This window comes from Lonchura striata, chromosome 18 (assembly GCF_046129695.1).
Source record: "Lonchura striata isolate bLonStr1 chromosome 18, bLonStr1.mat, whole genome shotgun sequence".
Lineage (NCBI taxonomy): Eukaryota > Metazoa > Chordata > Aves > Passeriformes > Estrildidae > Lonchura > Lonchura striata.
The window spans coordinates 12496670-12523225 of NC_134620.1; the positions used below are offsets into that span (position 1 = coordinate 12496670).

At 44.4% G+C, this 26556-nt stretch overlaps 1 protein-coding gene across 3 annotated transcripts in view; it reads left to right on the top strand.

Annotated features, from left to right (window-relative positions):
* The window catches only part of KDM2B (lysine demethylase 2B), a 106426-nt gene that overhangs the window by 57307 nt on the left and 22563 nt on the right, over positions 1 to 26556 (top strand). For all 3 annotated transcript variants that reach the window (XM_077787255.1, XM_021532716.3, XM_021532709.3), the window contains exons 11-12: positions 3337 to 3791; positions 10531 to 10617. In XM_077787255.1, the coding sequence (XP_077643381.1) occupies positions 3337 to 3791; positions 10531 to 10617 (542 nt within the window). The remainder of the gene's footprint in view (positions 1 to 3336; positions 3792 to 10530; positions 10618 to 26556) is intronic.

Sequence of the window (26556 nt, forward strand, 5' to 3'; positions counted from 1 at the left end):
GCTTTTATTTGCTTTGAGATGAGGGGGGTAAAGGTATTTTTGCAGTAAGTTGTATGAGAGCTCAGACTGGATAACCCCTCTGAAACTGGGGTTCAGACCTGGGACTCGCTGGGGCATGGACTCAGGAGAAGAAACTGTTGAACTGTTGAGCTGAGCAGGTGCTGTTTCCCACAGAGAGACTTAATAAACTAGAAGCCTCCAAGTCAGTGGAGCCCTGGTAATACAGTGCTTAAAATGCACTTCTCAACAAAGTAAATGCAGATTATGCTTATGAAGGGCCTCAGCTCACAGCACAGTAACTCTGTCAGACAGCGTTTTCATTGAAACGAATAAATAAAAATCGTGGCATGTTGCATTACAACAAAACACTTGAAAACACAAAATTGAATCTCCCTCACCTTGAAGTTATCCTTCCATTATTGATTCCCTCAGTGCTTTTTTTTTTTTTAGATTAGCAGCAGTAGCAGACAGTTGTGTTTTGAGAGCAGCCTGCTCTTAATCCGGTGGTGCACCGGCACTGTAATCCCCTGGTGCTCCAGAATAGCCTGGTACACTCCAGGTTAGCAGCAAGCCCTGTGCCCATGGGGAAAATTAGGCAAGGCATGAAGTACTGCCAGGCATGCAGAGAACAGGGCAGTGCTGTGGTGGTGGTTCGTTTGGGGTTAGATGGGAGCTGTTTTTGCCTGTCCGTGCCCAGGTGTGGCTGGCACAGCAGGGACAGCCGGTGGCAGGGACGCGGTGGCAGCTGGCAGAACGGAATTGCCGGCCCCCCTCCGTGTGCTGCCTTCTCCTGGGAACAGGCCCCCAGTATGCTCTGGTGCTCCACTCCTCTCCTGCCTTTTGTTCCATAGATTAGAGCAAGAGACAAAAAGTGGAGATCTCTCTTGGAAGCTTTTTCTCCTCGCACCAGGGCATTACTTGGAGTAAATTATTCACACCTCCATAATGTGATCTCCCTCGTTTTCTTTAGGCCTTATTTACACTTGTGCTTTGCCCCAGTTACAGCCATTAGTTCCTGTTCAGCAGAACTACAGCATAGGAGGACAGAAACACGATTTTCTTTGTGCAGATTTACACCACTTTCTGTTAATGACACCGTCCTGGCAACGTAGGGATGTGGATCTGCTTCCACCCTCTCCTGTTTGAGGCCAGTTCACTGACATTTTTCCCTTTGAGGCTGGGCTTTGTGCTTGAGTCAGTTGTAAAACAGCTCACTGAGGTTGTGTGGCTCAGAAAAGGGGGCTCCAGCCCTGGATCCGACAGCCTGGATTCTGATTCCTGGTTTTTCCCTAGATTTGATGTGTGACAATGAGCAAATCGTGCTTTCTCCCAAGCATCTGTTTCCTCAGTTGTAAAATGGGAGAATGACATAAGCTGATTATGTAGCCTTTGAGGTGGGTATGTGTGCTTGCTACTGTGGACAAAGGAAAAAACAGTGTGAAATAAAAGTTGGATAACTGAGTGGGTTTTAAATGTTCTAGTTAAGATATTTTCTAATCCTGTTTATTTTTCTAAGAGAAGCATGGGGGTGTATTAGCACAGAGCAGAGAGGAGGAGCTGCTTTGGAGTGCTGATACCACCACCTCAGCACACAAAATAATCTGTGAGGCTTTTTTGGAGGGTTGCAGGGAGGAAGTTACCCTGCCTCATGGATGGAGCTGGATTTGGCTGCACTCTGCCTTGCTGATAGCTGGTGTTTTCTGTGCCTGCCATCTTTTCACAGGCATTTCAGCTTAAACTTGCCTTTCAGGAGTAATTTTTTTGGCCATTTTGGTTTTGAGGAAAAATGCAAGCCTGTCTGAAGAAGTAGACTGGAGGGAGATGCTGGATTTTTGCACACCCTGTAGCAGCAGCACACTTACCCTGAAGTGTGAGGTGACCAGCTCATCTCTCTGGGGCAGTAACACACAGAGCTGAGCTGGCCTTGCAGGGAGTTTTTTTGGGAACTGCAGGGCTGAGCAGCCAGGCAGGCTGAGCAAGCTGCCCTCAGACACTGCCACTGCCTGTGGCATCTCTGACCAGTGTGTTTGTGACCAGATGGTGCAGACTGAGCACAGTCAAGGAGTGTCTCTGTATCAGGAGGAATTCCCCAGCCTAGAACTGGGTTCCAGCGGTGGTTTTGAACCTCACTGTTAAACAACCAGATGCTGAGCTTTCTCATTAATGTCCATTTAATCCTTCCTTAAGCATGGTTCACACTGTCCTAATCCTAAAGCTACTGCACTGCAACGCATGGAAGCTGGGAAAGGAACTTTTCATTAATTGTTCTCTCACTTTTTCTGTGTTACTTCTGTTTCCTTCGCAGTGTGTTGTTGTTTGCAGCTTGATCTCATTCCCACTTCAGCCAGTAATAAAATTCACATTGATTTAACTGGGTGTTGCCAGTGTTAACTGTATTTTCCACAGAAATTCCTGCTGTTGCTAGCCTGCATTCAGTGTTGCTCACTTAGTAAGGGAAATTGTGTCTAATAAATAAGAAAATATGTGTGCTTGAGGGAACCATGGCCACTGGTTTCCTACATTGCTTTCACTGCTTGATTGCACAGAGTTGGGTAACAATTGGGGCTCTTAGGGGAAAATGAAGATTAATAGTTTTTTAGACTCAGAAACTTGCCTTTAAATTTTCCTGAGAAGTACCTAATATGTATTGGGAATGGCATTAGGAAAACCAGTAGCATGTAGCTGTGACAGTCCCTGTATTTCTCAGTGTGTTTTGTCTTGTTGTCATAAAATAAGCACAGTTGAAATCCTCTGTCTCAGAAGAGCAATGAGTATTCATGCACTAACAACTGGGGGTTCTTGTTTTATCAACAGTTTGTCGCTTGCAGAGAGGAAAAGTAGTGAGGAGTTGATTTTGTGCTGTGCAGGGTTCCTGGAAGAATGATGATGTACAGCATTTTAACGTGCTTTCTCCCATCATTTCCCCCTCCTCCTTCTGTGCTAACTCTCCTCTTAAAGCTGTAAAGCTGCCGAATCTGGTCTTTTTCGGATTTGTGGGAAAATTAATTGTGTGTGACTTAAGAGCTCTGCCTACTCCTAATTGAAGGCATAGAGGACTGAAGCTTTGAAGAAAGCATAATTTTTCCCTAAATGTTTCCCAGTCATTTGAACTGAGTAGATGTTAATGAAAACCAGCATTAAAACAGACAAACAAGCGCCCCCTCAAAGAAAAAAAAATTGAAAATCAGCTGAATAAAGCCCATTTCTGTCACATACTCACCAAAGCATTCTCCAGTGCCCTTTGAAATAGGCAGCACCTGGCCCCAGTGGTACAGAAGTGCTTCAGCCATGAGGTTACACTGGCTAAAAATTCAGCATTCTTTTTCTAACTTTCAGATGCAAAAAGAAAACGCAGCACAGACAGCTACTCATCAGATTCGTGGTTAGACATGGATGAAGAATCTTGTGATGCCCATCTCCAGGAGGAGAAGGATGACAGCTTGGATAAGAACTCCAAATCCTTGGTGGATGGCTCCTCCTCACCCAACAGCACACACTCAGAAGGGAAGGAGGCTGCAGGGAGGAAACAGAAAGCCACAGTAATGAGGTACCTGAAAAGAACTTTGTCTAATGAGTCAGATGACAGCATAAAATCAACGACCCCGACGGACTATCCCAAAACACCCACGGGGTCTCCAGCTACAGAAGTTTCAACCAAATGGACTCACCTCACAGAATTTGAACTGAAGGGTTTAAAAGCCCTGGTGGAAAAACTTGAATCTCTCCCAGAGAACAAGAAGTGTGTCCCAGAAGGCATTGAAGACCCTCAGGCTCTCCTGGAGGACATGAAGGTGGGTGTGATAACTTGCTGATCCACACCAACTGCTCTGTGGGCACAGCAGGGAGCAGAATGCAGAGTTCTTCTGCAGAGGTGGCAGCTTGTGTGTGGTGACCAGCTCACGTCAGGCTGCTCTGCCACAGACAGGGAAATGATTCCTTGAACCAAAGCTGTCTCTGGCTCCTGTTTGCAGCCAGATTTAAGTGATGCAGTCCTTTCTGACTGTCACAATAGTGGCCAAAAGTTTATATCCTCTCATAATTCAGCACTTGTTATGTTCCACATGTAAATATTATACCTCAAAAAGTCTGTTTATATTTATAGTCTTAATCAGTCCTTTTTGGTCTCGTATCTCCCTGGTGTACACCTCATTAGCTGACACATACAAAATGTAAATACTTGATTGCAGCTCAGAAGATAGATTGTCTAACACTTCCAGCTTTTTTTTTTTCTTTCACCTTTTTCATTTTCCTTTCCTCCATTGCCCTCTATAGGTTGATAATTATTCTCCACTGATACAATATATTGGTTTTGGAGCTGGTATGAGGAGCGAGTGCGTATTAGTGACACAACTTGTCTGTAGATTTTCAGTCTGTGAACAGTATGGGTATTTAGTTACATATTTTCTATATACAAGAGCTCTGTAAGGCACAATCTAAGGGGAAATATACATGTTTACGTGGTAAATGGGGAGGGAGCCTGTACTATTTTAGTGCAAGTGGTGTAACAGCTGCTTAGAAAGGCTTCAAAGCCATTAGAAAAGGCTGAACATGTGCAGTGTGCAGTGGAACCATATTCCCTGATCTTGGAGCTTGGAAGTGTGATACACTGCTCTCATTCTGGTAAACCACAAGAGCTCTGAAATTCTCTTCTTGCAAAATCAGCCACTTTGAACATGAAAGTGGACACACCTGCTCAAAGTTGTGGATGTAGATTCACGAGCTTGCTCTGGGATCAGTCATCTTTTAATCAGAAATCAAAAGAAGTAGAATTTGTGGTGAAGCAGAAAGAATGGTCACGTTACTTCTCCAAGCTTGATGCACAGGATAATTTTCACGTAAAAATCCAGAAAGTGGTGCAACATATAATGGCTGCTGCAGATGTTCCAAGTGGGATCCTGCTCCCTCTTTGGATGACAGACTCCAGAGTGCTGTGAGACATCTCCCTAGAACACAGCAAGGTACCATATGTGAATCTGGCTTAAAGCTCCGTGTGGGAGTATCTGTTTTCCTATTCCTCTCCAGAGCAGTGGATTCACTGATTACAGAGATGGAGAACTACAAATGGACTGTTTAAAAAAAGGCCAATATCACCTTTTTGGTGATACTGTGCTGTAACTGGTATTAAGTGAGCACCTGCCAGTTTATTGTGTACAGCTTGATGTTCCATCTCCTTTGATAACTGCCTGCTTCTAAACTTTCTGTCTGTGGCAGCACATGCTGTAACCATCAGGATGTAACCCAGCATCTGGATACTGATGGTTCCCTGCTGGTTGAAGAGCCCACGACCACATCTAAACATCAGACATGTTGCAGGATTGTTTCCCCTGGCATCACCTCTGGATGTTTGGCTGTCTGTGACTGATTAGTCAGAGTGAGACATTTTCAAAACCATGTAAACTCAAACATCTTGAACAGTGTTTAAAGAACTGCTAAAGAACTTTCTCACCCATCTTTTTTACAGTATTGACCCACATATAAGCCAGACCTCAGTCTTCAGAGAGTGGGAGCCACTATGGCAGAGTAAATTAATTAAAGCCCTTGCAGTCAGCTTCCTCCATAGCTCCCTGTGGTTGCACAATCCACTTCCCAGGTGCTCTGAAGGAATGAGGGCAGTTTGGGACAGTTGAGTACATTGCCTCCAAGGTCAGGGGAGAGTCTAGGATTCCCAGCAAGGCCTTCTCTTTGCTCATCATCAGATTGTCACAGGCAGCCACTGACAAGGTGTGACCCATTCCCACCTACTTCTGGGAGCCTGGGTGCTACAGCCATCCCTCCTTTCTGCCACTGTGCTCGTTGATGTAGAGAGCAGTGCAGTGGAGCCAAAGCATCCAGTCTGCTCTGAGCATGAGGTTTGTTTTATTCAATCTATTCACTTAAAAAAAAAAAAAAGTCAAACCCAAGTGTGTGAGTGTGTTTAGAGCTTTTACCTTCAAAGGCTGGAGAGTGCTGAGGGAGGAGTTGCCAAGTGACAGATTTTAGTCCTCTGAGCATGCTCCAGTGTAATGGTCCGTGCAGGATCCAGGGTTCCTTGGGGTGAGGATGCAGCTGTTCCACCCTTGCTGTTCCATGGGGTGCTGATGTTCAGCCCCATAGCTGGACAGGGTGAATGAATGGTCCCTTGGGGTTCCCAGGGATCCCCACCCTCTGCTCCCACATAATGGATGAGCTGTTGTTATCACAGGCAACTGGGGTGCAAAGAGATTAAGATAAAAGTAATTTTGGGTGCTGGCCTTATGTGCCCCACGACAGTTGGTGTATTTAACAATGATATGTGCAAAAGATGATTTTAATTATATTGAAACAGTAGTGGCTTAACATTTCTGCAGAGCAGGAGTTCTGATCTTTAGCATCCAGGTCCCAAGCCAGGCGTGAGGAAGAGCAGGAGCACACAAGTCATGACACTCTGTGGAAACTTCACTTAAAAGATTTGCCCTGGTACCACATAAAGACATAATGGCAGAGGAAGAAATACAGTCCATTTTCCAGAATGCTGTTTATCTCCTTGACTACTGAATCATGTTCTCTCTTACTTTGCTACTAGTTTTCCAACCTGTACAGATAATAATGTGGGGGGTTTGCTGATAGCATCAGCAGTGGAGTGAGCAGAGGCCTGGCCCCTTTACCTCACCCTGCTGAACACCCAGAGCACCAGTCAGCTGTGTGACTGAATGGAGACAGGAATCCTGCAGGAACTGTGTAAATGACCCATGCTGTAACTGTATTTGGCTGTATTAACAAGGTTTATTTCATGGGCAACCCAACTTTCAGGCATGTGATGTATTAATAATGCTTCCTATTCGAAGTACCCTTTTAGTGCACTCATTTGAGAGCTATTTTTAACAAATGCATAGCAAGAACATGCTCTGACAAAGTCTGAAAGCTCTTGCTCTGCTGGGAAAGTCTTAAACAAGTTTCTTCCTGAAGCAAATAAATCAGTGTTTATTCTAGCACTTTTATTTCTTAATGAAATACACTCAGGAACTTTTTTTGTATGACATTCAAGTCTGTCTTTGTGCTTTAGGAAGATAATTAATGTTTTCAGAAAACAGGATATGGATAGTTAAACTGGAGAAAGGAAACCATTTTATTCAGTGATGTGAAGTTTCACAGAACTAATCGGGGTAGCTCACAAAGAATCCTTGCTTTCCCAGCTGAGCAAGAGCACAGTAAAGGATGGGTGACTGGATTACTGCTCTTAGTAGTAAACACAACCACAGCTATTTAATGTCAAGTAGGTGAGATTTTCTGAAGTAAAGTAATTTATTTTCCTTACCAGAAGGGAGACTGAAAACTAAACTAAGCCTGTGTAAATTCCTTACACATCATCTGAGCTCCAAACTAAGTGTGCCTGTCTGGTGGGGACACAGCAATCCCGAAGTGCCAACTGCTGCCTCTGCAGATTGAGCACCCATTTATCACCGTGATCGATGGAGTGCAGCAGCACAAGGGAGGCTTATTTGCAGAGTGGAACAGGCCTCACTTGGAGAGCAGGTCAGTTCTTTCCTCAGCCCAAACAGGGAATTAAACCCCTGGTGGTTGCAGCAGTGCTGGGGTGGGCTTATGCATGAAGAAGAGGTCACCATTGTACTCCTTGGTGTAGTATGCACTCCACGTCACAGGACAGGTAAAGCTGAGCAGACCTTGGATTGTGGCAGTGCAGCCCAAACATTAAACCCACTGCCAGGGATTCTCACCTGTGTGCAGCCTCTGATTTCTGCATGAAACATTTCTGTGTGTTACCAGAGGATGGTAATTCCTCTGCTGCTGTTGGGGAACAGGATTGTGAGATCTACCTCTTACTAATGCCACAGACCTTGCCCACTTCAAAGCAAAACCACTGCCCTTCTTCAGAAGGGCCTGTGGAAGTCCATTAGGGCAGAAGAAACTTGGTTTGAAGAACAGAGGTTGTCAAATATCTGCAACTCCTTGGCAGCAGGAGAAGATTCTTGTGCAAGACAGATGATATCTACTGAAATATGTTCTTACTTTTTCTTGCCAAGAAATCTTACCCCCTTCCCATTCTGATGACAGAAAAAAACCTCCCTCTGCTGAACACATTTCAGGGGAATCATTCCTTGCTGTGCTTTTGAAACTAATGGCTAAGCTGAATTCTTATACAGTTAATCAGCTTCTTCCCTTCATACCTGCTGTTGTCACCACAGCCCTCAAGTGTAATGAATCGAGCCACCTTGTGCTGGAAGAGCATCACGTTGTTCCTCTAACTGGAGCCCCATGGCTTTTCTTTATCTTCTTTTTTCTTGTTTTTAAGCAGGTGAACAAAACCCTGCCTCCCCCAGCCTGTTGTGAGCTGACACTTGACGCTCCAGTCAGCGCAGCCGTGGCCGTGCTGTGCTGTGCTCTGTGCAGACAGCCGTTGTTTTCAGCTGCCTCGGATGATAAGCTGCCATCGTTTTGCATTTCTCCTTGGATAATATTTTCACGTGATACATACGATAACAAGAAACCTTCATTACCTTGCCAAGTTCTTGGAATATACTGTGCTTTCCATTGAACTCCGAGTCTCTGACAGTCGTTCGTGGAAATGTTAAGGTTTTCTGTCTTACAGGCTTTCAAACCTAAGAGTAGCAAAGTAAAAAGGGATTAATTTGTCCTTTGTTTATGGCTCTCAAGCTGCCTCCTTGTTCTGGAGAATTTTGGCTTTGCAATGAGAATACAAAAGAGCTCTCAGTTTTAGGATTGAACTTTCAGAATGTGTTTACAGCTCAGTTAATGCAGTCATCTCTCTCCAAATAAAAAGCACATGAGAAAAGAGGTGCTCGCTTCACCTCAGCTTGCCCAAGAGTTAATTTGCCAGTGATTAGTCCCTGCGTAAAAGTTGGGGGTTGCACTGGAAGAACAGGTACAGTACAGACTCTGCATCACAGCCAGACTGGGGCAGGCTGGGTTTTACTCCTCACCTTGGCAAACCCCTGAGTGCAGCCACAGCACCGGCTGATGAAACTGGGCTTGTACTGGTATCGCTTATTTTGGTCACTGGTGCTGCCTTCAGCCTAACCAGTATCACCACCAGCCTTGCTGGGGTGCTGCTGAATGCAGGAGCAGCTCTGTGCTGGGGCTGTGCTGTCTGGTGGTAACAGAGCTCTCATTTAAGCACAGGCTGGGGAATTGGGCTGAGTGTGGCAGGTTGTCTGAGCTCCAGGGAGAAAGTCAGCCCCAGGGACACTCATCCAAACTCAGGCTCCTGGGGCCTGGAACATGCCATCACACTCTGGGCTTTAGTTGGATGATTACAGATGAATTCCAAGTGCACTCCCTATTAAAACAATTACTGTATTTTAAGCTCTTTTTGTATAGTGTGTGAAATTACTAATTACTAGAGTGCTGCACTGGGGACTGACAGAGCCTGCTGCCTGTTGTTGGCTAATTAAGCTTTTTTTCATATACTTGGGAACAGCACTGCTGAACTTCATTGTCTGGAGTCATCTCCTAAATATTCTGTTGCAGTAATTTCCAACCTGCAGTTCTCATTTGTTTTATTGGAGCTTTTTTTTTTTGGTCTTTAACCTGTTGGTACTGTTTTGGCCTTCAGTTTTCAGCAGCACAGCAGAGTCCTCCTTCTGACTCCCTTTTATTTGTTTTCATTTCTTCCTTTTCAGCCACCTGAACTCCAAAACGAAGAGCTTTGTAGCTAAATTAGTGAGCATGTAGGGAGTCACGGGAGGCGAGCGTGGACTATTCCCAGCTGCACCACGGAGTGTTTTACCACCTCTGTGTTGAGTTACTGGTCATGGGAGTGATTCACAGTGGTGGAAGCTGTGTCAGCCTGTGCAACCCACTCACGAAATTTCTAGAACAGTGCATCAAAGAAAAGGGTTTGGTGGGGGTGGAAGGGAGGGGAGGCCAATCTTTTTTCCCTTAGTGCTGTCCATAGTCAGATCCTTTCCTGGTGAACACTCAGGAACCTGAATGCCTCAGCTGGTCACATAAAGGGAGCTGGATTCCAGCAGCTCTGTCCTGCCCATCGTGGGGGAAGGAAGGGCAGTGGGAATGATGGTGCTCTTGGACTGGCAAGTGCAAAAAGATGAGAGGTTCCAGAGTACATTTTTATTCTTGGCTTACCTGAATGATCAGGCATCTGAGGATTGATCCAGACCACACACCTGATGCCCTGTGATGGCTGAAATAACAGGGCAGAGCCTCCCTGCTTCTCAGGCCTTCTGTAGCCTTGAGTAGGAGAGCAGGGGTCACAGGTAGGGTCAGTTGGGATTTAACAACCTGGACTTTGAAGGAGAGGGATGATAGTGGTAAGACACTGGTCTTGGACACACCAATATTACAGAATTCTGTAACATTTGAGGTGATTGATGGCTGATTTTTCTGCCTGTTTTGCAAGAAGTTTGACGTTTTGGATGTTAATGATAGGTGGTAGAGTTTCAGTGGGAATTGGAAGTTTGGAAGCAAAAGTAACTTGCAGAGATCTTGTCACTCTGCCATGAGAGCAGAGATCTCTGCACTCTTGAGTTGGAGAAATGTTTCTCTGGTTAATAAAGGCCTTTTCATTTGCAACAGAACATACTAAAGGAACATGCTGATGATGACCAAAATCTTGCCATTTCGGGTGTCCCTGTGGTCAGCTGGCCCAAGAAGACCACAAAGGTAATGAGACACACTTACTTACTAACCATTCTTGTGCCTGCTCTGGTGTTTATTTGTCTATAATCTGACAAAGTGCTGTGTATTATCTGTTGGCAGCTGCTAGCATTTTTAACACAAAATGTTACTTTTAATGGTTTTATGATTAAGACTTGAAGCAAAACAAGAAAGTGCCTTAGCAGGGAGAAATTAGAGTTTCCATTTAAAAAGAATTTGTTTGAGCCTTACTTACTAGTATAAAACTTCGAAATGTCTTGATAGTTTACTAATTATGGTTAAATCTAAAAAAATTGATGCATTTTGTGTAAAATTAAATGATGTGTAGATGCTACAAATCAGTCACTTAGGGAACACTCTTGTCTGAGGATGGTTTTTCTCTTACACTGACTGCTGTGTACATGTGCCACTTTAACTTTGAAGCATTGTTTTCTGTCCTTGTATTCTAATTTTTCCTCCTATACATGGGAGTAATTATTTTCACTTTGCAGGAGAACCATGAGGTTTGCTTCATTAAGGCTGATAAAGAATTTGAAATAATTAACGAAAGAACAATGTCAAAAGGCTGGTTGTTATTTATAACAGTGGTATGTTTACCACACTGCAGTTATTCAGCACGCTGTAAAAGCAGCTTTGCTTATTTAGAAGATGTCTCATCGCTTCTATTTTTACTTTCATTTTTCACTGAATTAGTTTTATAATCCATTATTTCTTTAGAAATGCTGAAGGGGTCGGTCAGCTTAAATCAGGCTTCGATCTGAAAATCTGTCGTTGTTACCCCTGTAGATAGCTTTCAAATAATTATCAGGGAAGACAATTCACTCAGTTCTCTCTTTTTCTGCTGGTGAACTTATTGTGGCACATATAGCCATGAGATTTTGCTGTTCGCAGGTGGGAAGTGGGAGACCATAAACATGGAACTGCCAGAGGAGAGTGGGGCAGGATGAGCACACCACATTCCTTCTTGGTCTCTTTTTGGGTTTTAGCTCAGCACATTTCAGAGGAATTGTGTCTTGTTAAAGACTTATTTCCCTTTTAGCTTGTAATAAATCCATGAGAATATGCTCTGTTTTTAAAACACTGGTTTAGAAACAACAGTGGAAAACCTTGAGAAATAGTTGTGAGATTCTCCACTCCTCTGGTTTTATGGCTGCTGCTCATTCCATGGTCAGGTATATTTTAGGCATTGAATAAAGCAAAATCTCTTGACCAGAGAAAAGGTGGTGTGGGAAACATGTAAGATAAAACCAAGGAACGATTGACTCCCTTTTGAGCTTGTGAGAGAAGGGAGGATCTGAGTGCTTTGAGGCTTTTATAAGCTTTGGCATTTGTTAATGTTCTTGTTCACTTTATTTTGGATCCTTGATAAATGCTTCATTTCTTCTCTTTTATTTCTGTGTATTGGCAGTGTAACTGCAACTGTAATGGATTTGTAATTTTTGTGACTTAAAACTTACCTTTTTTTGCAAAATCCAACTTGCTGGCTGCAAGGGTTTTTTCCCAGGTGTTTATTTTCCTTCTGCCTTTCTAGAAAGCAAAAACATTCAGGAGGCATCATTCCCACTGGTATGACAATATCAACCATACCAGTTAATAACAAATACAAGGAAATCTTTCACAGAAAGTTAGATTTGAGGTTGAAGTTTGGAAATAAACAAAAATTGATAGCAGAAAAAGTCCTCTCACCATTTTCTTTGTATTTGCTTTGCTTAATCTGTGATCAGCTTGTGTTATATCTTATGTTTTAGCTCAAAGGTACACTTGCAGATAGGGCTGCACATTTCCCAAGAGAAATTTGTTGTGGTGCTTCTAATTGGCAAATGTCCTTGTCATCTTCCATGTTCCAGCTATTTCCCTTCCTGGGAGCAGAGGCCAAGTGAACACGCTGAGAAGAGACATCTTAGAGCTGAGTCTTTGAGTTCCAAATTAAAATCTGTGGGAAAGACAATATAGGGGAGATTTGTCTAAAAGCAGTTTTAGTAGTTAAACTTGGTTATTTCTCCTTTGTTCCCTGTAAGCCCCGATAATGAAATAGAAGATTTTACAGAGAAGAAAAACCCTTAGGGAGGGGGAAACTCCCTTGGAAAATAGATTGTAGCTGGTGGAACAAGTCTCTATGGCCAGAAGATCCCACAAATGTTGAGTACAAGGTAGAGGAGTAAAATCTACAAGTAATTCTGCTTTCTGCAGTCTTGTAGTATTTATAGAAGAAATGGCAGATATTTCCCAGTGCTTTCCTGAGATCTTTGTGTTCAGAGAGAGAAGGAGATCCAGTACAGCACAGTACCTGCTAATGTGGGGCTGCAAGGAGACATTTTAGTTGGTATCAGCTTCCAGGGACAGGAGGATTGACTGATTCCAAGCCATGAAGGAAAATAAGGGAACTGAAATCCAGAAAAATAAAGCAGTACATGGAAAAAAGTACATCTCTGTTGCTTTCTCCCAAGAGAAGGCTCCAGAAGAGATTTAGAAAGACAAGAACAGCAGATGGAGAAGGAAGAATAAAGCCAGCATTAAATGCCAAAACATTTCAAAGAAAATGGAAATTACTGTAAAGAAAGAAGGGGAAGAGACTAGAAATGGCAAGAGAGCAGGATTGGGAGAGAAGCAAGCACTGAAAAGGGTTGGAGTGGGAAAGGGGAAGAGCAGAGGGAGAGAACCCTGACTAAAGTCAGAGACCCCTGGAATAGGGACAGAGTGTGTCTATGTAAGTAACCCAAGCTGGGAAAGGTCGAGCTTGGTTACACTGACTTGTTTTGAAAGACTGTGCCTTTGTTAACCTGAATGTTTTTCAGAGCAGCAAGTAATATTTCCCTTTAAAACAGAATCAGTTTCTTTCATGTGTTGTGAGTGTGACGAGAGCAGCGTGCACGGAGCTGCAGAACGGCTCTTGAAGCCTGTGACATGCTGGGGTTTAAGGAAGAAACTTGTTCATTCACCTCAGATCCCACTTCAGAGAGCTTGAGGTGTAATGGGCAGGACATTGAACCAAGTACAGGGAAGAGCCATCCTTGTGTTGTGGTCCTGCAGTGGTGCCTCGCTCTGTCCACCTTCTCCAAAAACGTGGGGCTGCCAGTCACACTGCAGCTCCCTGACAAAGAGAATGGTTTTCTGGGAAAAGAAACAGAAGTCATGATCAGCAATGGTTTAGTGAGTGGATGGAATAAGTGGGTGAGATTTGATGATCTTGTGGTTAATGCACAAAATGGGAGGCCGGGGTCTGCGCCTGTTCCCAGCTCTGCTGCAGCACCTTGTGTCGTGTGAGGTGAATGGCACATTCTTGCTCCCTGAGCTTTTCCTGGTGGAGATGGGGCTTCCCAGCTGGGAGGCTGGGAGGTGAAATTAATGGTTATAAAGATCTCTTGCATCGTCAGTGAAAAGTTCTGTAGTAAAATGTAAGAACCATTACTGTTTTGTGATAATAAGAGAGATGGAGTGTGATTCATAGACACCTCTTCAGAACATATTTACTCATCTTTATGGAGCTATTTTGAGTTGCTTGTACTTCTTATAATTTATTGATAATTATTTAGCACAACAATTACTCTCCTTTAGGCACCTTCCCCCCCACACCCCTTTGGAAACTCTATTTTAGAAGAAGCAAGAAGCTGTCTTTTTCTTTTAGCTGTACAGTAAAAAACAACAGTCCAGTGCCAGTGGTCTCAGGATATGTACAACAATCCCACTTTAGGCCTGTTGAAGGAATCAGGAATGTGGGACTGAGTGGATATTTGAAACCTGCTTGTCCTGCTGGCTGACTGACAGTTCGTGTACCTTCAGGCTGGACATTTCCTAGTGGCTGCCAGCACGGATGCAGCTGTGGATGTGCAGCCCCCATCCTGTTCCTGTGCCGGGGGCTGTGCAGCTCTGGCTTGTCCTCACTTGGTGCAGGGCTTAGTGTTATCTGGGGGGGGTTGCAGTCACGGATCATTAAGGTTGCAAAAACCCCCAGAATCATCAAGTCCACCCTTTGTCCAAGTCCTGCTGTGCCATGCTGTCCGAAGGGCAGAGCTCCATAGGGCACGCTGCCTTCAAGTGCTGGGTTCTTCAGCAGCTAAAGAGGAGGAGCAAGGAATCATCCTAACTAACTTCTACCCCATCCCTGGGACATGAACTTCTGGGTGGTGTGAACAGAGCCTAAACCTGATTTTCCACTGTGACAACTCACAGCTGGTCACCAGTGCAGGAAGCTGGTGCCTGCCAAGCCCAGTCTCAAAACCTTTTCCTATGAGTTACTCAGCCCTGCAGTACCTGAGTTCCCACTTATCTGCACAGGAATTAGAGATAGTATTTTATTTAAGGAACTCAGAATATGGCTTAAGCAGAAACCACATTTTTCAATCCATTTCCTATTTCTGGAAGAAAATAGTCAACTCCAGCAGCATGTAATTACACTCTGTGGCAGTGCCTTCTGTTTTTATCGTGATAAAGATCTTTACTTGTCTATGAAGAGCAGCTATAAAGAACTAAAATATGTTTGGACTCTCCTGTGCTGTGAAGAGTTAGAAATGCAGACTGGGAGCTGGATTCTCATCTCTCTTACCTGGCACAAAACTAAAGCCACTGCATTTGCAATGAGAGCGAGTGTCCAAATATATTTAGGTCTGGCTGTAAGCAGGAGATGGAGCTGTAATTTTCAGGAGCTGGTTAACAGTGCTGCAATATGTGGCTGTTTCTCTGATGCCTGTTCATAGTCTTTCTCCATGTAATTTTTACCTGCTGATTTTAAAAGAAGATAGCTTAGAAATCTAATAAGGAAATGGTAATATTCCTATTTAATGGAATACTTTTAATTAGTAAAGGCCACAAACTGAAACTTTGATTGGATTATTGGTTTTTTTAAACACCAGTTTCCCTGCAATTGGTATTGCAAATAATGTTCATAGCTCTGCATCAAGGCATGAGAACCAGGAAGAAAAAGTGATCATTGAAAAAAAAAAAAGGAAGGAATCTCTCAGGCTGTTTTTTTTTTTGGATTGGGGTGGTCACAGGTGGGCATCACATTGAAAGGGGCCTTCTGGGATGGCAGCAACTGATTTCTGTCATTAATATGTTCTCTCCTACAGCAGTTCAGTTTGTACCCCATTATTTTTACTAGAAGTCTTTTTGCAGAATTCTACAGACACATCCATGGATCTGAAAAAGAAGGATTAACTCATATGAACTATGAGTTTTGTGAGAGGCAGAGCAAAAGGCTGATTCCTGAGGCTGAGGAAAGTTATGTTCCACCAGCCCACAGTCCTTGTAGCACTGTCCTGTTCCCAGTGGTGCCATCACCACTGTTAAAGGAGTCATAGGAACAAAGCAGAAATACAGAGACTCCTTTGCTTATCTTCCCTGTTAAGATGGAAGATTATATCTTCATCTTTTCTGCTTAGTTTTCCCTGGTAGAATTTTTTTCTCTCTGAATTTACCTAATAATTTGTGGAACCTGTTGATCTTTTTGATCCGCTCAGCATCCTGTGCCAGTGTCCCCTGCGGTTTAATAAAGCTCTGTGTAGATAAGTACTTCCTTATGTTGTTTCAGATCTGTCCTTTAATATCATAAATACACTTCATGCCCTCGGTATCATGTATTCTGAGAAATTTGAATGTGGTCTCTGTTCATCTCTGTGCTGTCAAGGATTTTTTAATGCCCCATTACTGTGTTTCAGTATTTTTTCCCCTATTCCCAAGCTGAAAATCACAAGTCAGTTCAGTCTTTTCTGGTACTTAACCCATACATTTAAACTTTTTTTTTTTTTTTTTTTTTTTTTTACTGTATTCTAGTTCCATTATAGGTAGTTTTGAGGTGAGGGTGAATGTGGGACTCCACAGCCACATATATTCAAGATGTGATGTTGAAGAGCAGAGACTGGCAGGACATGCCTGGTTCAGCATGGCCCAGGAGAGTTGAAGGGGGAGACAATTGTTGTGTAAGGACCTCAGGGAATAAAATCATTGGGGCAGGAAAAGAGTTATTTAAGCTAATGGACAATGTTGGCATGGGAAGAAGTGAATATAAACATACTATAAATAGATTTAGGCTGGAAATAAGATTTCAGATCATTGTTGACAGTCTCAACCAAAGAGTAGACAAGAAGAACAGTGGACAGTTGTGGTGAAAAGGGTGGTAGATTTTTAGAATTAACCTGTATTTTAAATAATAAAATTTGGCAGGATTACCTAGCATCTCCAGATCTGGACCCCACAGATGTCCCTATGTACTTTCATATGACTGCCACCATTTTCAGCAAGGAAACTTCTTCCCTCTTTTTGGTGTTTCCTCTTAAAAGTGCTGGGAAGAGAAAAAAAAATCTACTAGTTTTTAATATCAGAACTCCTTTATTTATGGATTCAATTTTATGTGACATTATGCATTGGATCAAAACTAAGGAATAGTAAGTAAATTGACTAAGAATCACTGGACACAATAAATTTGATTATATGCAAAAATTAGAGGGTAAAGCGTAAAATGGAGGGTTTTGATTAACTTGAAACCAATGTGATTTTTCAGAAGTGTTGAGCATTGTTTTATATCAGGTTTTCTTTCAGTTGAGGGGGAGAGGTGTGAGGTGGACAAAGAACATTCCTGAAAACCTTTGAATAAGTGCTTCCAGTTTTTACTTGCTTGCTTACTAAGAATTCCTGCCATAGCTATTGTTGAGCTAGCTCCACCCAGAGAAGCAGGAGCAGTGAAGGACTCGTTACAGCAATTAGTGTTTTAACCAGAGTGGTGTCTGAAACAGATCTGAGCACGTAGAAATGGCACAACATCAAACCAGCATCAGCTTCAGGAGCCTGCCCGGGGCTACCACCAGGAAAGCAGCATTCCATGAAGCAGCAGTGGGAAAACTCTGCCAGATTCCCTAAGACAGGCCAGTTCCATGGAGATCCGCTCAGGGAACTTCCTGTGGGAATACAAATGTATTAGAAAGCACATACTGACAATTAAAAACAAGCACTTAAGAATTAAAGTACAAATAGAGTCTTATTTGGTGTTAAAAAAACTTGGATAAAAAAGATAAAGATAGATAAGAGAGCAAAACAATCCTGTGTAAATTGTTGTATGATGTATTTTCTGTTTGAGATTCTGGGTAAGTTGTTGTATGGTGTATTTTTCTGGCTTTCTATCAGTCATTCCAAGTGGTGCAGGAGCAAAAAGGAGATTTAAACTGTCACATTTCATTCTTGCCAGGCACCAGCTTAAAGGTGTTTGAAATGATCCCACACAGCAGAGCCTGAACTCTGTTTGGTGTCAACAACAATTTTAAATGCCAGTAGTCTGCAAGGAGATTTGCATATACAAATATGTGTGTATTGTGAATCCTTTTTGTTGATAAAAAGTCTTGATTATAAAGTTCATAATCTACTGCAAATCAGGCATATCTTCATAGTTATCAGATGCTAATAATTACTTTTCTCACAGAAAATAACACAAGTACAAAAGAAAATGAGGATTTAAATCAATTTAAATTTGTTTTTCTCTTTACTGATTTAAATTGTGATTGGAATCAGTGATTTAAATAATTTTGAATAATTTGTGTTCTTTTACACTTTAGGGTAGTAGATGTCATGTGGTAGGAGAGAGCTGAAATGTATTCAAGAAAAATACCCCAGTTCTGGCTCCTGACAAATCTATTAAGACACAAAACCACATAGTTGAGGTTTGGGGAATATTTTTTTTAGGGGACTTTCCACAGTAGCTGTACACATTCAAAACTAAGGCCTTCCCCTGCTAAGTACACTTGGAGGCAGGAAAAAAACCTGATGCACCAGAACCAAAGGTTTCTCGGGGTACAGTGCAGAGGAGTGAGAGCTGTTGAAGCTACTGGGAGTTCCTGTCAAGCCTCTGCTTTCCCAGGGCAGTGCTGCCCAGCAAAGCAGCTCCTTGCCTGACCTGTTTATTTTTCTGAGTGCTGTTTCAGTCTTCTACACACATTAGTCCTCCAGACAAAGTCATTTGTGCAGTAACTCGGTGCAGACCCGAGGAGTTCCAGGGTCTGGTGGATGTGGACCCTGCCTAACGTGCCAGGCTGAACAAGATGGTCTGGAAGGTCCCTTCCAACCCACTCCACTCCGTGACTCTACAAAAGAGCTTCACTGCCTAGTGCCTCAGTATTTTTCTAACACCTTTGCCTGGTGACTTGACAGATTATTTCTCACCTCAAGAGGCTGTACTTGAAATATTGTGTCCCTTCAGGGAGTAATTATAAATAGCAAGGACTTGAATGAGCACCTTCTTAATCTTCCATCTTTGACTTAATATTTTCACTTCTTATCAACTCTCAGCCACTTGCTTTGAAATCTGACCAATGCCTTTATGTGATTAATACATCAAACAGGTAAATTAGAGCCACTTTGACTCTGACTAGAAATCTAAATGGATTGAGGAAAAAAAAAAGAACAGACATCTCTGTTTTCCAACTGTTGTGCTCCAGATATCATACAAGAAGATTTATGTATTCTTCTCCATTGTCATTCTTCTACCATAGACAGGAATATTCAGTAATATGAATTTTTCCCAACTATGCCGTGACTACCATTATTCATGACAGAAGCTTTCTCTTTATTTCATGACAGTATAAGTGCTGATGAAAACTACTGTAGTTTTAAGACCTTTTCCTTAGATAGTTTATATGAAATGAGTTGACAGATCTCAGATTTTATCACTGGGAGCCTGGCCTATGTTTATTGCTGAGCTGGCCAGCAGAGGCTAAGGTTTGAACCTGGTTTAAGACTTCCAATTTTTGCTCTCCACTATCTCAGCATCAAAACAATTCAAGCTTTGAGTATGTATGTGAAAGTTAATAGTTTAGTTCTGGATCGAAGCACATTGGCAGAGCAGCGGGAAAGGCGTTTGTCATTCCACAGTACAGGCCATGCAATTATGGACATTAATCCTGTGTGCACTTTTCAGAACACAATTGAATTGTATGTTCTGTCCCCAAGAAGATGGCTTCCTCTTAGTTCCACAGCACATTGAAATTAAAGTCTGCTGAGAATATAAATGAGGGCTTGTTTCAACTTCATGACTTTCCTGCAGGCACCAGTGGACCAGATAGAAGAGGGACAGCAGTGCCGTCCTTTTTAAAAATAACAAATACAACAAAATATATGGGTACATTCCAATAAAATAAAAGGGTACATTCCAATAAAAGCAAAGCAGCTGCGAGTCTTAGCCTGGTGTGGTTTAGTTGTTAGTCCTGGATGTTACCCCACAAATCCAAGTTTGTAGGTGAGAACAATGAGCAATGAGCCCTCATAAGCAAGCTGCACTTGAGCTTTTCCTTTACTTACCATGTGTTTGGGTTTGGTCTCTGGATTTTCAGGCTGCTGCCCACACATTGGACACAGCTGACTGTCTCCCAGCGTTCTGTGCAGTGTGTCAGAGCACACTGAGCCTCTTGCAGGAAAGCAGGTTTCCTATTCCGGTTAATCCACTCTTTCACATCTATTTGCATGTTCCTCCATAGCATGGCAGTCACTGCTTATCTTCTTAGGAACCTCCTTCACTAGTTTTTTTGCATTTACTGACAGAACATGGCTCTTGGAGACACAAACTGTGCTGTGCAAATGCTTTGTGCCATAAGGCTCTGTGGAAGAAGGAAGCATGGCAGGATTTCCCTCATTTCCTAGTAGATAGTCCCAGACATGTCATGGCTCTTCCTGCAAAGAAGGGTCTGTTTTGTGTGGTAGATGAAGTCCATGTTTCACCATTCTGCAGTCTTACTTACAACTTTTTTAAGATGACAGGGTGTTGGGGTTTGGGGAGGATTGTTTGGGTTTTAAGGCTTGTGAGTGAGGAATTGCTGTCAGGAGGGTTTGTCTGGGCTCCTGTTTGGGTGCTGCTCCTCCGCTGCAATAGCCCAGGCAGTGTCCTCCAGGAGGTGTTCGTACAGCCCTTGCTGCCTTTGGTTCTCCTGGAACAGTGCTGGACACTGGTTAGGGAAGTATGAGCAGTAGCACTGCATGGAGAGAGCAATCAATATTATTTCATCTTGCTTTACTTTATTTGATCTAAAGTTGATCAGTCAGACTCTGTTGAAAAGATTGTGACAGATACTCAGTGCATCTGATGACAACTCTTATGTCATAGTTCAGATGAAGTAGATGGGAAGTAGTAAGATTGTGGATATTTAGGCTGTCAGACTGTCACTGCTAGTGTTAAGAATACAACTGAAATATTGGTTAAAACTCTTGAGAAAAGCGTCATGAAATTTGCCCAGGCCCAACAGTTAAGATCGTATTTCTTGTGAATGGACACTTACACCAAAACAATGAACCTTAGAAAGCTACTAGGTAACTCTCTTATTCTGATCCAGGTCAATAATTGTGATTCATAAACATCTCTGTGGGTTTCCTTTTCAAAAACATATGTGCTGGCCTACAGAAAGCAGCAGCAGCTCAAATCACAGCATCTTTTTTCAAGGACTTGCATATCAACCAACTTGAGATTTAATTGTTTCTCTGTAAATATTTTTCTCTAATACCAGTTAAATATAATACTAAAGGTGCATAAAAAGTTTCAAGGGAAGGTTAGATCAAAAGTATGTTTGTGACACATAAAAAACTTTATTTTACTTCATTATTGAGCATCATAAACTCTAGTGTGTAATAGGAAAACAGGGATCCTGTTCAGGCTGGCAGCAGCAGCTGCAATCTGTTGGTGCAGGAGATACTCAGGAGTGAGTGAGTATAGCACAGGGGTTGTAGTCCTCCTCCCCCAGCTTGGTTTTACTACTTAAGGATATTTGCATGAGAATAAAATCTGGTTCTTTGGCACTCATCTGCTCCTGCTGTTTATTCTTCGCTTGAGGTTATTGTCTCAGTTTGTGACAACATAATTGGTTTCTGTGGAGAAGATTATGATATTGATGAGACTTATATATGACTTCAGGTGAGGTGCAATCAAAGCAACAGTTCAAAATAGAAGGTGCTGTCTGTTTTCGTGCAGTTTTCACTATGGCTCATTCAGCAGCATAATTAAGGATGTTATTTATTACTGAACTGTACCACAGTAAGCTGAAGTATGAACACAGTTCTGCCACTGCAGGCAGGACTGGGGTCACTGCTGCTTATTTTGTGTTCTAACTGTTGTGATCTCCACCAGGCTGGGCAACTAGATGCTGTTCACTCAAGGGTTGCTCACTATTTGTTGTAATTTAGTATTCTCTAGTGCAGACAAGCTGAAAGAATTGAGCTGGAAAATGCTCTCTTAATAGTTCCTTCTGTGTATTAAATATTCCTTTGAACGGTTAGCTGCTCTTGTACAGGATAAATTTTTTTGAGAACAATTATAATCAGAAACAATTATTTTATTGTGTTGTTTCCCCCTTGCTGATTCCCAATTTGCTATTTTATATCATACCCTATCCCTCTTTTATAAACACCATCTCAGCAAAGTTTACCTAGCGTTTGGAAATCATTCCAAGATCTTGGCATGTGTGAGCCTTGTGCTCTGTAATTAGAGCTCACTTGTCACTTGTGGTGCTGTTGCAAGGGCAGTGTGGTGATGCTTTCGGGTGGCAGGGCTGGCTCTGGGGTCAGGGTGCTCTGGGTTACATTGGGAAGGAACCTGCTGCAGCCAGGAGAGGCCAATGCCAACATCAGGAGTGCTGGAATGCATTGCAGATGGAGGAGTAGGATGATCTCTGTCATGATTTAATTTGCTGTGAATGACATTTTGCTGTGGTGTGACTGGTGGATTGTCCTTGGGGGGTGTCACAAGTTAGTGTTTTCTCCCATCTGGATTACAGAGCCAAAAGGCCGGAGGGACAGACAAATGTGAGCCAGGTTACAGGGAACTGGGCTAGTGGAGACTTGGTCTGTCCACGGGCAGGTGTGGTCCCAGGCATTCTCCTTCAGGATGTCATCTGTCCTCCTGCTGCTGCTGCAGGCCAGGTGTATTACAGCACCACAAACACGGCTGTAGCCACGGCCTTGCTCGTGCCTTAAAACATTGTAGGCCTGTCATGAGATGCATCCCCCCTTCCTCTCTCCTCCAGAAAACATTGGATTCTGATATTACCTTGTGATTCTGAAAGCCAAGGCCTTAGGCACATGCCTTTCGTGCCTCAACTTTCGTCTGCTCCCGCTCATGGTTGTGTAGGAACACAGTGGGGGAAGAGAGAAACCTGAGGAGACAGGTTGAGCACATCCCATCACCTTCTGGGAGCCCCACCATGTGTTGTGAGTAAATGCTGTGCTCCCAGCATGGTGGATGAGCAGGATGGGGAGAACACCATCACCTACCCATCATTTGAGTTTGAGTTGGCAAGAGGACAGGAGTACAGCACTCAATGGATATTTAATGTACTGAAAATAAGGAAGGGGCATAATTACGCAATTCACGTGGCTTTATCAGCAGTTGCCTGTAAATATGTTTAAAGTTTGACTGTGTTTTGTTACTTAAATTTGAGGAGCCAGGCTCGGTGTGCATCCTGGTGTCACAAAGGTTGTGTTGCTGCTTGATCCCATGCCAGCTCTTGCCTGTTGCTGCCTCTTCTGAACTACCCAAAGTGGTTGTGCTGTGTGGTAATTCAGACCAGGGAACCGAGCTGAAACTAGTTTGGCAAAAATCCTGATGCAAGGACCATTAGATGTGCTTCTTTATGGCTTCTTGGTTGCTCAGCACATGCAAATATTTAATCTCATGTTTAATTCTGTGTTGTGGGCGTAGGAGCCGGAGGCAAAATCCTAACTTGAGTGAAATCGGGATTTCCCCTGAAAGCAGGCCCATAAATCCAATGGGAAATTTAAATCTCGGGCACTCAAATACAGGCCTGTGACCCTCAAGTTGTGGAGGGCAAAGGCAGTGTCTATGTGGAGGTGCTGGCCCCGGGACCTCTGGATCCAGAACAGGTCCCCAGCTGACCGACGTGCAGCATGTCCCACCGCGGGGAGGGCATTTCGTTGTGAAAGCCCAGCAGCGGGGCAGGATGATCAGAGCACGGCTAGAAATGGTTCCTTGGGAGCAAGTCAAAGAGGGGGTGCCTGCACAAGGAGCAGCGTGAGGCCAGACGCGAGCAGCTCCACCAGCCGGGTCGCTTCGTCTTATCCCAGCGCTGGTTCTGCCGCTTGCAATCTCGAAGTTTGCTCGGCGCCTTCCTCCCGCCGAGGGATGGAGGCTCCCCGCTGCCGGGGCGGAGCGGGCAGGTAGCGCGGTGCAGGGTGTGTGTGTGTGTGTGTGTCTGAGCGCGTCTCCTTTGTCTGAGCAGCCCGAGCAGCGCCGAGCGCCCCGCGGGCGGCCGCGCATCCTCCCCGCCCAGCGCCGCTCGGCACACCCGAGCCTCGGCCCGCCCCCGCCGGCCCTCGGCACGTCGCGGGGCTCATTACCGGCGGGGGACTAATTGCCGGCCGGGCTGCCGAGCCCCCCGGCCCCGGCCGCGCCGTGTGCGGGGGGCGGCCGCGGTGCCCCGGCCGCGCGGTGCCCGCTGTCCCCGCAGGCCGGCGGTGTGGAAGCGGCCCGCGATTGGCCGTGCCGGCAGGGCCAGCCCCTTCCTGGCTGCCTGGCATGAATATGCACGGCCCCCCTTCCTCCTCCTCCTCCTCCTGCATGTGTGTGTGTGTGTGCGGGGAGCGGGGCTCCGCCAGCAGCGCCGCTCCAGCCATGTCAGCTCGGCTCCGCCTGGGCCCACCATGAGCCATGGCCATGTCTGCGAGCGCCGACGAGGAGGACTACGAGTCGGAGCCGGAGCCCGAGCCGGGGCCGGGGCCCGAGCTGGGGCCGGAGCAGGTCCGGGGCGGGCGGCGAAGTTTGCAGCGGGAAGGGAGGGGAGGAGGCCGGGCCGGGCAGCGCCGCGCCGGCCGCGGGGACGGGAACAATGTGGGGTCGGGAGCGGCCCCGGGGCAGCGCCGCCCGCCGAGGGACCGCGCCGGGCGGGGCCGCGGAGCCTCCGCGGGGCCGGCCCGGGGCGCTCGGCCTCGCCCGCCGCGGGCGCCCCGGGCACCGCGACTTCGGCACCTCCCAGGGCCCCAACGCGCCGCGAGCGGCTGGCTGTTGCCTCTCGGGGGCTGCCCTGTCCGCGGCAGAATTGTTATTTTTTTTCCTATTAAGATTCCTCAAATAGCTGAGAGGGCTGCGGGACTTGGGGGAGAGTCTGATGCTGAGCCTGGTTACCTTGTCTTCGTTTGATTTATAGCCAAAGCCTCCTTTCCATTCCCAGGGACGAGGGATGTAGAAGAAAGAGAAGGATGTGTGCCGGAATGAAAAGAGAACTTTTATTAATACTTGCAGGGTTTATTCTCTGAAGGCTTTTTTTTTTTTTTCTTTTTCGTGGGGGAAGGAGAATAAACTTCTTAAATTTATGAAGTAATCTGTGAAAAATAATCCAGAACATATGTTCTAGATTGCGTATTTTACTCTCTAAGAACTGCCTAAGCAATTAAAAATGCACCAGGAATAGTATTAAACATGTGTATGTAATTTAAACATAAACTTGATAGTTTTGTTCTTAACTCGAGGTGTTTCGCTCTTTAAAATAGCCTGATATTTTGTTTTTGGGGACAAGTTTCTCCATAGTCCAGGTGTCGAGACTATCTTCCAAAGCTCATCTTGTTTTGAACAAGTTTACCTTGTTTTGGTTCAGAAATGCGCATAGAAGACGGGACCGAAAAAGAGTTTGGGGTGGTGGTGTGCCTTGGGTGCTCCCCCGGGATGGCAGATCTGGTGCAGAAACCTTGGGGGGCACGATGTGCTGTGCTGGCCTGGCGCAGTGTCAGTCCAAGAACCTAAGCTGAGGTTTGGATGAGTAACTTTATTAAGCCTTTACCTAATTCTGAGGATTTTTGAATGTGCAGGCCTGTGCTGCTTCTGAGTTCACTGCTGTGCTCCCAAACATAGTTGTTAAAATGTCCCAGTCCTCTTTTCTTAAATTTTTTCTCGTGCCAGGCCTTTTCCATTTGTGTCTCTGTCTTGGTGCAATCACTGCACACTTTTTAAAAAGAGCTAATGGTTGGGAGAGCAGATTGGTCTCAGCTGTATTGTACCAGCTGCAAAATTGTTGCTTGGAGGTGCTGGTTCTTGCTGGATGAATCTGGAAAGTTGGTTATGTTCTGGGATTCTTCAACTCTTCTAAAACCTGAGGCTTTCATAGCATTTTTGTATCTTAGAAGTTTAAAACAAAAATTAATGCAAGACAGGGAAAATCTTTCTTTTGGAGTTTCTTAAGAAACTTGGTCTGATCCTAAACTATAACGCAGTGACCTATGTAGCAAAGACCTGTGGAATGTTTTCCTTTCTGTTCAGAACTGTTCCAGTGGTAAAACACCTCATGTAGCTCCAGCTGTATTTTCATACAGGCCTGCTTTAATGCCTGCTTATCCTCTTTTTCTACACAGGACATGTCAAATCAATATTATGTTGCTTTTTGTACTGCGACAGCCCTTGTATGTAACAGGTGCTTCACCTCCAAGGGTGCAGTTGAACAGCACAATTTCAATGCTCAGGTAGAAGCCACAGGTTTTATCACTTCTTGTACTGACTTTCCCTGGTCTGTGTCTAAACTAAGAAGGCAGAAGGACTGTGAGGTTTTGCAGCACAGAGCACACAGGATTTACTGCACTTGTGATAGCTGCCAGCAGTGCTGGGGGTTTGGAAGTGTGTGGGTGCTGGGGCTGTATCCTGGGCAGCACCTGCCCCAGCCCACCAGGTTGCTGTGTTACTCCTGGTGTGAAGAAATTCGATTTCTGACTGTGTGTAAACAGAGAAAACTGCACCTGGTTGGTGCGGGGAGATTTGTCCCAAAGCAGCAGGAAAAAAAGCTGCGTTGTGCCCAGAGACTGTGGAACTTACTGGGATCTTTGTTTTAAGAGCTCCTACTTTGGATGAAGCTTATCTCCCAAAGCGTATTTTTGCCAATGTATCTTATTCCACCCTCCAGGCCTAACTTCTGCCTCCTCACCACCAGAGGAAAATAAACAGGGGCACTGACATTGGCAATGATGTGCCAGTTTATCACACCC